This window comes from Curcuma longa, chromosome 1 (assembly GCF_044706935.1).
Source record: "Curcuma longa cultivar G26 ecotype Majalengka, Jawa Barat chromosome 1, ITB_CL_G26_1.1, whole genome shotgun sequence".
NCBI lineage: Eukaryota > Viridiplantae > Streptophyta > Magnoliopsida > Zingiberales > Zingiberaceae > Curcuma > Curcuma longa.
Window position 1 is genome coordinate 22,257,306 of NC_133861.1, and position 15,575 is coordinate 22,272,880.

Here is a 15,575-nt window from a genome sequence, read left to right on the forward strand (position 1 = left end):
TAGCTCTCTTTGTATAGACCTCAATGAGTAACCACTTAATGGCCACTTGCGACGCGGTCGAAGGCACCATACATGTGACCCATCTATCATAACGATAGTCCTTACGCAATTGTATGGCTATGTTAAATGAATAACATCGAGAAATTAAGTTCACTAAATCATCTGTTTCCTGCATTGTTGTTCTCTTTGGCCCTTCCTTTCCACATGAAGTTTTCGATAAAACATCCAAGAAACTTCCTTTAACTTCAATTCAATTCGACAGCACAAGTTTACCAATCTAATTTCGAGCGACTGTAACATGCCGTAGACATAATTTAGCGCGATCACACCGCTGCCAGACGAACAATAAATCATCTCATTCGTAGTAGTAAACGCTTCTATACATGTAAACACCTAGCCAGAGATCATCTCTGGGAAGGGCAGCAAGTCAAGTCTTTCGACATGAATTAAACTCCAAATGTACAGAATATACAGAGTAATGCTGGAAGGAAGATGGTTGAATATGTTCAGCTTCAGTCTCCCCACTGCACTAAAATTCAAAGACTTCGCAATCGGCTGGGCTCACTTGTATTAACATTGTTTCACCTTCGATCGCCACATCAAATCGAATCGAAAGAGAAGAGTTGTAGTGTAAGTACATTCACATTCACATAGAATCAGTCATCACCCGGAATAGAACTTTACTTCTAAAACAGGTGATGAAGACAACAACAGAACCGTAGGAGATGAAAGTCCCATGCGTCGTTAACCTGTTCCGTATCACCAGAAACAATTATCATGATCGGAGAACAGAAGAGTAAACCCAGCAATTATGAACCAGATGTGTCTATAATCAAACCTTCTTCGCAGAAGGCGAATACACCTCCCACCATTTCGTCGTTGTTGTCCCCATCTTCCTCAGGCTTTTCTCTCTCGCAGTGGCTGCTGTTGCTGTCTGCATCAACAGCTTCAGTTAACTCACGGCAGTCATCGAGTTCTGATACTTTACAATAGCCCTCATCAAAATATTGGACAAATTCAACTGAATTGTTGGAATCAGAGCGTTCAGCATGATCCGCACGGTTGCTGGGGATGTATGACTCTGGAACTTTACCACCATCATCGTCGGCCAGTCTACCATTACATGGCACGCTATTTGATCTTGCTGGCACCCCATTATCGATACAGCCATCTACGATAGAATAGCTTGGACTGTGGTTTGCTTGCAGTTGCATGTAATCTTTGGAGCACCTAATTGGCGCCGTAGTTGGTTTAGTTTCTGAGAATGCAGCAACATCGTTACCGATAATTGAAGATGAACCGTGACCTGATTCACTCGGCATAGCCTTCTGCATTGAGGGTAAAATAACTGGTTTGCCAGATCCTCCTGTATCATCAAAATCAAGCAAACCACTTGTCGGTCTTGTCCCTAGGAAATACAGGTCGCAATGAATTTCTGATGATCCAATTACTTATCATAACTTCATAAAATTGAAAAGTTATTACCAAAATCTGACCGAGAGATGATGTCTTAAAGCTATGATTGGCTGTATTCCTGCTGAACTCGTATTTACCTTGGGAAACTACTGATGATGAAGTTCGATATATACCACCAACTCTGCAAGAAAGCATACCGTATCAGACAGATTTAGCAACTGCCATAATCAATTAATTAGTGTTCATGACTATAAATAAATTTTTCAGCAGCGCTGTGAATGATCTAAATTTGGCCAAGTTTAGCCACATACAAGCTTGCCAAATAAAAAGTTTTGAGAAAAGCTGAATCCAACCAAAGCTCATAATTCAGGTCTATTTTTTTTTTATAAGAGCTTGTCAAGCTAACTTGGAGAGCATGCTTGTGTTCATCATCAAGCTCAAACGTAAATCAATAAGAAAAACTTATTTTTGAGTATAACAAGTCATAATATTTTAAATAAATAATTTAGGTTGTAATTTTCATAATAAATTACAGTGCTCATACCAAACTGATAAAAGATAAATTTAGAATAGTTCCGACAGTAGGCACATGTGAAACACAAAATTTTCACCAAAAGAAAAACTTCAAATACAAACAGTGCAATTAAAACATACATACTTGTAAGACTTCAAGTGTACACACTAAACAAGACCATAGACAAACGTGGTGTTGAGCTTGTATTTTATCTGTTAGCTAGTGAGCTTCTTTCGTTAACATAGGCTAGATTTCCACCTCTTTCTTGTCCTAAAACACAACTCAAAAAATTGCAACTTCTTCATAGTTCAATAAGCGGAATCAAAATTGTCTACACCTGAAGAAAATTAATGACAGAGCTTATCAATTTCTTCCTCTCTGTTACCATAAAAACCAAGCAGATTTGTTTAAGAAAAATCTTATATTTCAATTATGACAAGCAAAGATTGTTTGTTATTGTCAGGAGAGCTGGTAAAATCAAATAGAGAAAACACAATCCAGACTTTATTCCTAAGTTCTTGCTAAATTGTGAAAATGAAAACACCCACCAAAAATCATACATATATCAGGAGAACACTGGCACATGTGAAACTAAAAGAAAGGAGGCTACATCATTTCAGCAAAGACAGAAATTTTGCTCTCAGAAAAGATTTATTAAAAAAATGGTAATGAGAAACTAACAAACAATATAGTCTTGAATATACTATTTCGTGACCTTATGCAATCCCGCAAGAATAACGAGAACTGTTTAAAAAACAAAGAGAATTTTGCTAAAGAGTCTTATAACTCTTCCAACATATGCCAACTATTATTCAAGATGCAGACCAAGCAATTCTTCTATCATGTCAAGAAGACATGAATAACATCCCTTGACTAGCACCTGGAGAAGATTAAATATGACCCTAAGAAAATAAGCTATGGGGCAGGATCAAGAATCCTACAAATTGGATTAAACAATGAATCCGAGAACTCTAGTCTCTATCATCTTACTAAGCGCTGCCACAACTTCCATGTATGTCAGCTTTCAGGTGGCTAGATGACTCACATTATTTGTCACTCGTGAGCACCAAATTAAATGTAGACATTTTAAAAAAAAAGAAATATAGGACTACCAACTGCAAAAAAAAAAAAAAGAAAAAGGAGCTGATTAAAGAGAAGTGAACTAGAGCAACTGAAACATCCAAAAAAAATCATTTCTAATAATCATATTAATTTTACACTAAATCATTCAATGTACTGCATAGATTAAATAGGATAACTTTAATAAGGAGTCGTATGGGATATGCCAAGATTATAAAATGTCCCTCTAGTCCCACTTTCCACCATTAGCTAGCTGTTAAAAATAGAACTTGATTAACTATATTTGTTTAGCAATATTTTATAATAAATTTGCAGTCTCGAGGTCCTTGTAAAAGTGGTAAGTATTCATCTGGTCACGAAATAACTCTTTTAAAGTGTGACATTGGGAATTGAGAAGAAGATCAATGTGTTAATGAGATGACTCAACAACAGTAAGCTCTAAGCCCAGTAGGTTCAACCAGAATGGTTGTCAGTGATCCCAGGGGCCAAGCAGGTTGTCAAGGTTAGAAAGGCTGCAGGAATTTCATGCCAAATCAATACTGCTATAATGGACCAACTTCAGATATTAACATTGAGCCCTAGCATAAGTTAGGCAATAAGTGATGGGCCACAATAAGTCCATTGCAGAGTTTGGAGTGGGTAAAATATCCCAAGGTAAATAAGATAAAGTCACTCTGTTTTTTCCTGCTGAAACAAGAAGATCAATTAGTTAATGATTGCAGGACAAGTGGTCTTTTAAGTCATTTTTTCATAACATGGCAATATCTTATTTTATTTGTATGCATATTACATCAGACTAGCCAACCACACCTAGTGGGATAAGGCTTGCTTGTTGTTGTTGCATATTACATCAGCCAAGAAAGAAAATCAATCTGAGATGAAACACAATTAAGATACATTCATGCTTGGGGATGCTTTAAGAAAGTAAAATAACACCAATGCCAATTGAAATGAAAACAAATATAGAGATGACTTATTGATCTTGTAGCAAAAGAATATGTTCCTCCAATGCATCAGAGGAAACAATATGATAAATAATTGGATTTATAACATACCAACATAACTATTTGAAGTTTTGAACTTGAATCTTCTTTTCCCACAAAATGTAACTGGTGACATACCACATTTCAAAAGTGTGATTCTGTCATGGTTTAAATCAAGTCCCAATGTTCTGTCATAATTTTTATTTCAGAGAAAACACCTCACACTTGTAACCCTTGCTATACGTCAACCGAACTCACTAGTAGATTGATCCAGCATCCACCATAAAGAAATTAGGAAAGAGAATATTATATTGCTTATGTTAATGGCATATCCAGTATCCACCTTATAGATAGGAAAGAGAATATTGTATTGCTTACGTTAATGGCATAACCATTACATGAGCATATATGGTCTATAGATGACCGTAAATCTAAAACACTAATGTGGCACCAAACTCGATACACAAATAATCCTATTAATACTAATTAATACCTCTAACACTCCTTTTCCCCTCCCTCTCAAGATAGAGTATAAAACCATCTATGTCTAGCTTTATCACATGAACTAGAGAAACTTGCACGTGCAAACAAAAATTAGACATGCCAATAATGAAATAAGACATGCTATTCACATGTAGGCAAAGCACATACAAAACTTATATAGTCAATGGGGAGTTCCTTTTGACCAAAATCAACAAAGCTTTAGAGATAGTTGATGGAGCATATAAATGATGATCCCCTTGTACTCAGACTGGCATGTCTTTAACCTAAAATCAGCATCAATAAAGAAAGGAAAAGGAAAGGAAAAAAAAAATTAGAAGAGGCCTTAGAAACTAATCTCTAGAGTACTCTTCCCCCTAAAGTGGCAATTACATCTGCACAAAATAACTGAGGGAAAATAAACCCTCTAGAGGGTCCTAAAGGAAAGATGGATTTTGATGGAAAGAATAGTACGACCCTTTGCTAGACTCTAGCAAGATGGGAACAGGATATCTCCTTCACTCAAGTCGCCACTAGTTCCTAGACGCCACACACAGCTGGACCTTCTGCTAGACTTGAGCAAAATGAGAATAAGGTAACTTCTCTTTTAAGGTCTCCGCTGGGGCTACACATGCAACACATGAAGAAGATAGAATAGAATGGGATCCTAGGCGATAAAGCTCTTGCGTGAACTTTTCTGCTAGGTGCATCAACGATACACAATAAACTAAAGAAATGAAAAAGAAAATCACTAGATAGGGTTTGCAGGTCAATGAGGCACATCAACAACACACACGAACATAAGAGCAGGAAAGAAGAGCAAAAAGAAGGTAAAGCATAACAAAGGATGGTTGAGACTTGAGGAAAAGAAAAGGAAGACAATTAGCTTTCCCTTACGACACATTTTGAAGAAGAGAAGCGTAGGAAGTATAACAACAGAGAGACATTGGCGATGCTGAAAAGACAGGTCTATTGGAACCACAAAAAATTGAAGAACTGTTGAAGCTTGAATGATTGCATACAAATTTGAAGGTGTGCCAACCGAGCATTGGCCCACGAGGAGAGTCAATTGGAAGCTGCTTGAAGTTCGAATTTCTGAATCAAGATCACCACATGATAACATTTTTTTGGTTTAACAATGAAGAAGCTGAATCAACAATGAAGGTATTAATGGCAAAATGAGAGGAGATTGATTCCTTAAGAATAATTTTGGTAAGTAAGACTGCAGTTATTAAAGAAATATAATTCATGAAAACTCACCTAGAATATGAAAATCAGGAGCTATATAGACGTTTTTGAGAGAATACCAAGATGCTCAAATAAATGAAATTAATACCACACTTCTGAAGATTCATAGGAAAATATTTATGGAACATTCACACAAGGGTTGCTCGGAGGACAAAAACTGAATGAAGATCCAGATGGTGAAGACAAAAAGATTTGGGCTGCTGCCTTAGTCAGTTAATTTTCAAAGAGAAGCAGCTTTTGAACTTGCTGCTTAACTAGAAGCCTCTCAGTCTTCCTTTGTGTTACAGAAACTAGATGACAAAAATATATAATTCTTATGATATTTGAATTAAATAACAGAAAAAATATTGGCAGTTCTTATTATAGTCGAATAAAAACTCTTTTGAGGCTAGCTCAGCTATTGGACACCTGAAACATGAGATGGTAGAACAAAGTGAAAAAGCTGCAGAAACCATCAAGGTTCTGTAATACCTACTAGTGAGAAAAAATGATGCTCTTATTCAGACCAAGGCTTAAAGCCCAAGCTAAGATAGGAAGAACATCATACTATTGAATCATTGCAGAAAAGGGCTTCCCTTCCCCCACCTTTAGTGGCAAACAACTCTCCAGATTATCTTCCCATTGAAAGAGAAGGTTTGGTCAATTCTTTCTCCACTGTGATGCATATGTGTCTCAAAGGGTGTCATCACTCATCTCTTGTCATCATCATCAACTACCTCAGCCATGACGAAAACAAGTTCCCAACAAATGCGACGAAGTTTCATGCAGTACCATGCAACTGACTTTAGATCTCGACGTGCGAGCTTTCATAGTTTACATGGAATGAAAAGGCAGAGTGGATCCCATTTGATCCCCAATTATTGTCTCAACTGCTTCCGTGCAAAATCAAACTGAAGAGACAGATGGAGCAACATCTACGAAAAAGTTGGACCTATCCTTGACTTGGCCAACAAATTGTGAACATATACAGGTCAATTCCAAATCAACAAATTGCAGTCTATTCATTTTTTCCTCCTTTGTGAGAATCTGCCATCATCTACTGGTCTCCTAGTAATCTTTCTCCTTCATCCTTATAAGCTCAAGTAATCATTCATCTCCATCATTTTTTGTTCATCCAATTTTTTTATTTGTAACCAGATTTGTGTTAAGACTGATTATGGAAGCAGATGCAAGACAAGTAACCATGTCCTAGTTCATGAGTATTTTAATCTATTTCATTTCCATCCTTCACTTTCAACCCAAGTAAATACAGGAATGGATCAACTTTCATTCTTTTTTCTTCCCTCAAGTAGACATGTTTTCTTCCAGCATCTCTTCCCTTCCTTTCCTCCAATTCCCTTCTTCACCCTGATTCCCCTTCCCTTCCACTCTCAAGTTAACATACCTTAATGGATATACTGGGGAAAATTAAATTGATCCTACAGATTACTACTATTCAATTACACATTTTATAGCATCCAAAGAAAATAAACAGTACCTACCAATTGTACTTGTCCTATAGGGATAGGAGAGTCTTATCAGCAGCAATTTAGTGAAACAGTACCTGTCAGACCCTTGTGATTGGAAGCCTCGAAATTGCTCAAAAACAGGAAGCAAATCCTTTCGCCTCATTTCCACCTCATCAAAATGTAGTTTCTCAATCGCAATCTCTCCACCAGTATGATCTGTTGCAAAAACTTCACCAGCTTCCGATGGAGTTATTATGCAAAAGCAAATCTAAAATGCAAATTGAGTTAGGTACAAATTATCATCTAGTTGAAGAATCTAGATTTTCCAGTGTTTCTCAGAAACAGAAAAACTGTACCTTTGATCTCTGCCATATTGGAATCTTTCCTGAGTTAATCTGCACTTCAGCATTTGAGAGGAACCAGTGGGATCTTTCACTCCTAACTGATTCTGCCCCAGATGCGCCACTAGCAGTAGACATGGCATATGATGTTTCATTATCTTCAGACTCTCCAGGATCCAGGATTTTCTCACTATTTTGCTGACTGTACAAAATAACTTGGGAAATATTTTCCTCTCTTTCTGGCCAATTTGACCTTCTACAAACATCCCACCATTGAACTGGCTCAGAGTTTACACGTAATTCTTCATCTTGAACTTGAAATAGAGGAGCAGGTACAGCTTTCAAGCTGCTATCAGTAGACTCCACTAACGAAGATGGAAGAAGTTCATGTTGTACGACATGGCCAGATGGGGAATACACCAGGATATGTTCCAAAAAATTTTCCTTGGCCGTACCTGGTATAGAGTCATGATATAGAGAATTATGGAACACCGCAGCAATTGCACCTGATGGTACAGAAGCCTTTCCCACAGCAGAAGCAGCAACATTGCTTACAGTGTTTAGCCATCCAGAATTAAAATTTTTAATTCTACTAATTACAGAGTATGTGATTGGAGATGGAGGTGGGTGTAATTGCTGGTGGATCACGCAGCATGAAGCTGACCACCAGGGTGATGTTAGATTAGGAGTAAGAATTGGGCCTTCACCATTTATAGTTTGTGGTTGAAGGCAAGCATCACCGCCAAAAGGTGATAGAGCATATATGTGGCTAGTGCCTCTAGATGAAACAACTGAAATCCACTGGCTATAATGACTAAAAGATACATCTTGTATGACCTGTTAAAAGAAGCAAAAAATCAATAAATATAAGACAAAACATTTTGTATGCCCAATAATCAAGGTAACAAAAAATACAGATTCATACAGCTGCTGTTAATCCACGATATAGCTTGTAAAGATGAACATGTGATGACATCCAATCATAACATGCTGGGTTTGAACTATTCTGTACACGAGTTGGCATAATTCGGAAAATATTTATATTGTGCCCATGCACTGAAGCTGTGACCAATAGGGTACCACTAGGGTCAAAACACAGAGCTGATATTGGACTGTTATGAGCCCTAAATTGAGAAATAACTTCCTTGGAAACAAAATCCTTAATGACAACCTGCAAAGGACAAACAATTATCAATCACCCCCAAAAGCTTTATGCACATTCAAATCAGCTAATAGTTGGTGACAGATATCTGTATGCATTAATATGAAAGTATTAAGAAAAAGAATATCTCTGATAATATATACATACCATTCCTGCATTATCAGGCTCACTTGGATGTGTCATAGTTTGAAACCTTCCAGATCTCCGGCCTGCACTTGGCGACAAAGGAGAGTTAGAACCATCAGGGCGTAGTTCTTGGCAATATTTAGACAGAGTTTTATAACCCATATCTCCCAGATTGATAATTCCAGCAGCCAATGTTTTACTAGATTCCATAGCATAACGGGCAACTAGGTTTCCACTGCTGGGAGAAGTTGATGGGCTTACACCTGGAGAGGGAGTAAGATTTTGTGGACTAAGGCGACCTGTGTTTGATATGAGAGGGTTATTGGAAGCATAAGCTAACCACCTAGGACCAACAGCCATCGGACCGCAACCAATGTTAACACCAACTGCTCCTTGTAATGGATAGGTTAAAACACTGAACTTGTTTTCAAGAGTAACAGCATCAAAGCAGTATATCTGCCAAAAACATTTAATCAATCAAAACAAATTTCCTAGTGAACCCCAACATACCTCATTATTCAAGAAAAAATAATTATCATTATTACCTGTGCTGCAAGCGCAACAGCAACTATTCGGGAACTGCATCGAACAATATATACAGCAGAGCGGAATCTCAAAACATGAATGTAACTGTGAGACTTGAGTGAGTAGAACCGAACAACAGTAGGAGTAGAGACACAGCTTCCTGCCTGAGGTTCACTGCTATTCTCTCTGATCAACGCACTCAAACGGCCACCTTGGACTACACCTGATCCATTAGTCTCATCGCCAGCAACAACCAAGAGCATAGGATGTGATGCCCTGAACCCTTCGGTAGCTTCAGAACTGATTGGCGTGGGCTGCATCTGTAAAAAAGTAACTGGGCCATCACGCTTAGAAACCAGTTCGCAGACACTAGCGGCATCCTCAACATCAAGCACTTGAAACCCATTTGAATAACCAAGAAGTAGAACATGCTTAAATGAAGATGGACCAAGCTCCAGCTTATCAAAGCCAGCCCATAGTACCTGCAAGACCAATAGAAAATGAAGTAAAATTTTGGTCTATTAGACTTAGAAAAACAACAGACAAAATTACATGGACCACTTGAGAGAAATATAAAACATGCAAGAGAGGAAAGTCACCATACAAAAAGAGAAGTGTGTTTATTCAAATCATAACAATGGTGCCATAAGAATATGCACCTCCACAAATATTTTCATGTAGAAAAAATGATTTTCCAAATTATTCTAGAAAGGTATACTGATTCCATTTTAGAATAAAATTCTTAAGAATCATAATTCCAATTCCTATGATCAAAGTTTAAGCTCAATGTTGGGATTGAACTTAAGTTCCGATGTGGGGGCATGGTTGCCCACATTTGAACCTTAGGATATTAGGATCATATTTCCCAAGTTGGTATAAACATTCCAAACCCAAGTAGGACCTAAATTGGATAAGGATCCAACTTTGCCAATATATTTCTTATAGTTGCAGGAATTAAAATTCTTAGGAATTCTTTTTCTTATTTAAAATTGGAATTCTATTATAATAGGAATTGACTTCAAACAAGCAAACCATCAAACTATAACGTCTTAACAATTTGGAAAGGCCGCCAACAATAAACATAATGCAAATGTTTAATTTCATGGACAAAATAAGATAGTTCAGAACAACTAATACTTTTCCTAGTGAATATTTGCATGCTTCATTCAATTGACAGGATAAGCTCTTTAGAAGCCTTTGGTGCCTCTTAATCCAACTCTATGGAGTATAATGCGTTCTACTCTCCGACCAGTTGAAATTGAGCAGCGTGAGCTACATGACTGGGTAATCATGGAACTTCAGAGCTAGAACCCTACGTATCCATCGAGCAGTTGCCATTTATCGACGCCCTTTCCCACAGTAAAACACCCCAAAAAGACATAAACCACCAAACGCAACCTAATCGCATCAGAACCCAATCGAATTGGAAAACACAGATCTCTCTCCCAACAGCAAGCAAAAAAGACGATTTTTTTTTTCTTCTTTGGTGACAAAAAGTAACCTGATCCTTTTCATCCTCCGTCGGTGACGCGATCGACCCAGCAACAGATGCCCCGGCGGATCGGACGCTGCTCGCCACCGTCCCCGCGTTCGACGACACTGTCTTCAGGCACGAGGAGATGATCCGCAGCGAGCTCGGCAGCAGACCGTTTTTACCTTTGCCCCGAGTCATCCTCCCTTGTCTCCCCCGCCTCCACCTCTTTCCCCTCTACCACACGCCCACCGCCCCACCGCCCATCGACAATTCCCACCGCCGATGGTCAATACCATCCGACTCTAAACCACTCCCACCTCTTCCCTCCCAAAAATTTCTCCTTTCTCTTCCTCTTCCTCTTCCTCTTCACCTCCTCTTTGACTTCACCGCCATAATTCTCCTCCCTATCTCTCCTCCTCCGGGACTCCCCAGCTCACCCTCAAACAAAACCAAATCGAAACCAACTCAACCCAACTCAACCCTCTCCTCTCTCTCTCTCTCTCCACCTCTCCCCTTCACCTCTCTCTCTCTCTCTCTCTCTTTCCTAGCTGTTGCTTTCGTGTTTGCCTTCCCTAAATCATGATAGGAAACCAGTTCCTCTTCTCCGCCAGTGCACGATAATGGGCACACGTTCGCTCACATGTCCGGTCGGTCCTGCCCAGATCAAGGAGTGGTGCACGATAACAAAATTAAGCTGCATGGACACTACAACGGGTGTTCTATTAAAGGGCTCACGCAACGGGAATATAAACCGTAGATTCCGCTTATAAATCCCTTTTGCAATTCAAATTAATTCCGTCGATCCCGGTAGCGCGTTGAATCAGGTAATCGGTAGACTTGTGGGTCAAGCAATTCTAATTTCATCTCCTCGTCTTATTTATTATTATTATTATTATTATTATTATTATTATTATTATTATTTAGAGTGTTGTAGAAGTGAGAGTTTAAAGAGAAATTTTGATATTAAATAATAATAATAAGAAATTTAATTGTTCTTTTATTAGGGTTGCGTCAACTATTGGGTCAAGGAATTGGGGGCATATTAGGTTTTAAGGAAAGAATGTCCAAGTTTGACACTCTAAAGTATTAAGCTTGTAAATGATCCCGCATGCATCTTTGATAAAGGTGCAATTATATTTATTTATAATCTCGAGATCACGATACGATACGATGGTAAATGATGGGATGAATTTCTTAAATAATGAGAGTATTTAAAAAATTTATGACAGTGGATCATCTTTAAGAATTCATTTATACTTTGTGATTTACACTATTCTTTTTAATTTACTCGATCGATAAAATTTTTTTATAGAATCTATCAGTCTTTTTTTTCCCTTTTTTTTCCTTTTTTTTTTGACGATTTTAACTTTCTTTTCTAAGTAGCTCTTGCGATCGATGGTGATGGTCTAATGATGGCTTTGATCTTTGGGTGGCCTTATTAATTGCTTTCATACACAGTTATTGATGAATACGATGTATTTATTTTTCTTAGTATTGTTTTCTTTTCATCGAAGAGTGCGACGAATGTAATTATTTGTATGATCTTTTGTCATATTTTATTTTGGTTTACGTGTTAAATGTGCTTGTAACCCTTTCTAATGCCTTTATTTTGAGAATTGACGACGACACTTGACTTTGTGGATTAGGTTTCATGATCAATCATCAAACTAGTAAGCCCTTTCGAATAGAGTCAAAGAACTAAAGTTTGTGCCCCTAAAGTTACGGTGCAGCGGTTAAGACTTTCCAACTCAAGAATCTCATATTCGAGACTTACATGTTGTGCTCTATAAAGATAATTTCCTTCTAATAATGGACCAATCCATAATGGGGCGAGTCAACCCGTTAGAAATTCGTATATGACAGAGCAGGACGGGTCGATCCACCAACTTGATAAGTTATAAAATCTTTAACTCAATCCAACTTAAGATAGATTGTGGATTGCCGATTAGGCGGGTCTAGGGGTGCAAACGAATCGAGCCGGCTCGCGAGCTTTTCGAGCCAGTTCGAATAATATTTGATTCGTATTCGAAATTATCGAATTCGAGCCGAACTCGAACATGTTCGAATAATTATTCGAGCCGAATTCGAATCTATAATATTGTGTTCGAGTATTCGCGAGCCGCTCGCGAGCTTTTGGATTTAAATTTTAAATCAATTAATAGCAGTATTATTAAATGAGTTTAATGGGTTGATAGACTTATTGAGTTAACGGGTAATAGATTGATCATTGATATCCATTTACAAACCCTAAATTCCCGATCCTTATTAACCCTTTGCACAACCCTTCGGCCACAAACCCTACCGAGCAGTGACGGCGGAAGCGAAATAGGGTTCCCTCGTCGTCGTCGACCCTCGACCGAGCGCCCTTCGACCCTGTAACTGAGCGTGAGACTAGAGGAACGCAAGCGCTTCCCTCTTTCTCCGGATATCGGACGCCGCCCTCTCGAGGTCTACCTTTTCTACGACGGTGTCTCCGACTCTCTCCCTGCTTCCGCCCTTCGGCTTCGACCCTAACTGAGTGCTAGAGGAACGCGAGCGTTTCCCTGCTTGTAGTTAGTGAGATCTGATCTGTAAGCATTTGAATTGGTTTTCCAGGCTTGTAGCAATGGTCATGTTCAGTTTTTCTGTTCTCAATTAGTTGATCCTATTGATGTGTGGGAAAAAAATATTTATATAAATTATTGAGACCATTGTTTTATTTGATTGAGTTTTAGTTCTTGTGATTTTCTAATGAACACATTCTACTTATTTTGTTTGCTTCTCTTGTGATTTCTGCCGAAGTGGAATTCTGCTGCTCCAGAATTCAGTTGGAATTATCATATTTCCATTTTATTGTGCCTGAAAGAATGTGGAGGTCAGGTATTAAGGTTGCTAATATGATAATCAAGTTATTGAAAAATTCATAGCTGTCTCGATTTCAAAGTTATTGAAGTTAGGAAACTAAATTTCAGTATTTTGTTCCTGTTGTGATGGAGAACTTACTGCTACTGTGTTTTATAGTGGTTGTGATCTCAACTAATCTAAAGCTCACTTGAAGGTTTCCTAATTAGGGATAATGGTGCTACTCTTTTATGATCGTGTTGTTTGATTATTCAACTATTTTGTAATTCATTTATTTGTACTTGCTAGTTATTTTCAGTTTCTATATATGGACTGCTTTGATACAATAGCATGAGCGATATTCTTTCTTCAAACCTGTGAAGATATAATCAGTAACCAATGTTCCTACCAAACTTTAATGAAGGTATGGGCAATTGCGGACTCTAAGTGCCAAGGTTTTCTGGGATTTAGAGAGTTCATTACAGCCATGCAGGTTTCTTGTGACATCTTTTTTTTTCCCTTGCTTCAATATCGTTGATGTTGATAAGAATGCATAATTCTGTCGCTGTCTTATTTTTTATTTTATCAGCTTGTGTCTTTAGCACAAGCAGGAAGCGAAATCACTCAAGATGCACTTGCTCATGCAGGTAAACTGTGAATTTTTAAATACGGCTTCATATCTCATATGAAATTTGAATTAATAATAAACTATATTCCCTCCTTTTGTAGATTTGGAAAAATTGAATCCTCCAATGATGGAAGGTTTGGATGTTTTGCTCACTGTAAGTCAGGCCAAGGTTTTCTGAACTACTAAATTTAGTAGTCATTAACTATTCTAACTCTCTCTTATTTGATAGAGAAATAAACAATCACAAAAGAGAGTTGATTCTGAGCTAGATGGTATAGAAATTCTTATGTATGCCAAATTTTCTACTTAAGTATTTTCATATTGGATAAGAACTTATTGTTAATCTTTCTTAGTGAACTCCGAGCCACAAAGTCCTCCATCAACATTCCAATGGTTCAGTTCAAAATCAGCAAAGAAGGTACTTCTTCCCTCTGTTTGCTTCTGTTCATGCTAATTCTTCAATCATATGGATACATTCATAATGTAACTCAATCTCTGGATTTTCAGCTGCAGCTGCAAAGAAATGAAGTCATTGCGCTATTTAACTTTCTAAATCGACTCTCAGAGTCCTTAAAGTTTGTTCATGACATGGGAGCTTCCATGGAGAAGATGGAAAGACAAGGCACTTCCTCTGGAGGCAAAACTACATGGTTGCAAGATCATAATGGGACCTGATACTCAGGTGTTATTATTGCATTAATAAACAATGAAATGTGTTCATATGGTTTGAGTTCAAAATTTTCAGACATATGGTAACCATGTCTGAAAATGTGTTCATACGCCGATTATTTTGTAGGTCTTATCCGAATTTGATTTTTGTATACTGTAATTATTGTGTTGTGTATTTTTATTGTCTATGTTGTATAATTATTGTATTGTATGTTTTTATTTTATATATGTTGTGTTATTTAAGTTTCATCTGTTTTATATTTTTATTTTGTCTATAATATGTAATTATTGTGTTGTTTAGGTTTTATTTTTATTGTGTTGCACATAATTTTAGTGTGAATATAATTAAATTTAGGTTTGAATAATTCGAATCGAACTCGAATAAGGTTCGAATAATAATTCGATAAGGTTCGAATAATTCTCGAGCTCGAATCCTATTTCGAATCGAACTCGAGCCAAAACTATTGATATTTTCGAACTTCGAATCGAATTCGAATATCAAATATATGTTTCGAGCTCGAATTCGAATATCAATATTTTTCTATTATTCGGTTCGATTCGATTCGTTTGCACCCCTAGATTCTCCATGCATCAGGAATTCACCTCCTCCTGCGTTTGAATTATTGAGACCACTAGATTATTATATAGACTATCATTTGTA

The 15,575-nt window shown here is 37.6% G+C and overlaps 2 protein-coding genes across 3 annotated transcripts; one reads left to right on the plus strand and one right to left on the minus strand.

Annotated features, from left to right (window-relative positions):
- Nucleotides 1-341: 341 nt before the first annotated feature.
- LOC141828071 (autophagy-related protein 18g-like) lies at nucleotides 342-11,323 on the minus strand. Its single transcript, XM_074715431.1, is given in 10 exon segments — nucleotides 342-749; nucleotides 839-1,408; nucleotides 1,486-1,501; nucleotides 1,504-1,597; nucleotides 7,265-7,437; nucleotides 7,526-8,347; nucleotides 8,436-8,681; nucleotides 8,820-9,254; nucleotides 9,344-9,805; nucleotides 10,825-11,323. Coding segments are annotated over 10 exon segments (2,994 nt in total). The 5' UTR covers nucleotides 10,996-11,323; the 3' UTR covers nucleotides 342-744.
- Nucleotides 11,324-14,031: 2,708 nt separating this feature from the next.
- On the plus strand, nucleotides 14,032-14,983 carry LOC141844319 (EH domain-containing protein 1-like). Of its 2 annotated transcripts, none has more exons than XM_074732394.1 (6): nucleotides 14,032-14,110; nucleotides 14,207-14,264; nucleotides 14,347-14,399; nucleotides 14,475-14,517; nucleotides 14,599-14,663; nucleotides 14,753-14,983. In XM_074732394.1, exons 1-6 carry the CDS (start codon nucleotides 14,036-14,038, stop codon nucleotides 14,918-14,920), a joined length of 462 nt encoding a protein of 153 aa, XP_074588495.1. In that variant the 5' UTR covers nucleotides 14,032-14,035; the 3' UTR covers nucleotides 14,921-14,983. The 2 variants fall into 2 exon arrangements, with proteins under 2 accessions (XP_074588495.1, XP_074588566.1); XM_074732465.1 differs by having other exon boundaries at nucleotides 14,759-14,983.
- The last annotated feature ends 592 nt before the right edge of the window (nucleotides 14,984-15,575 follow it).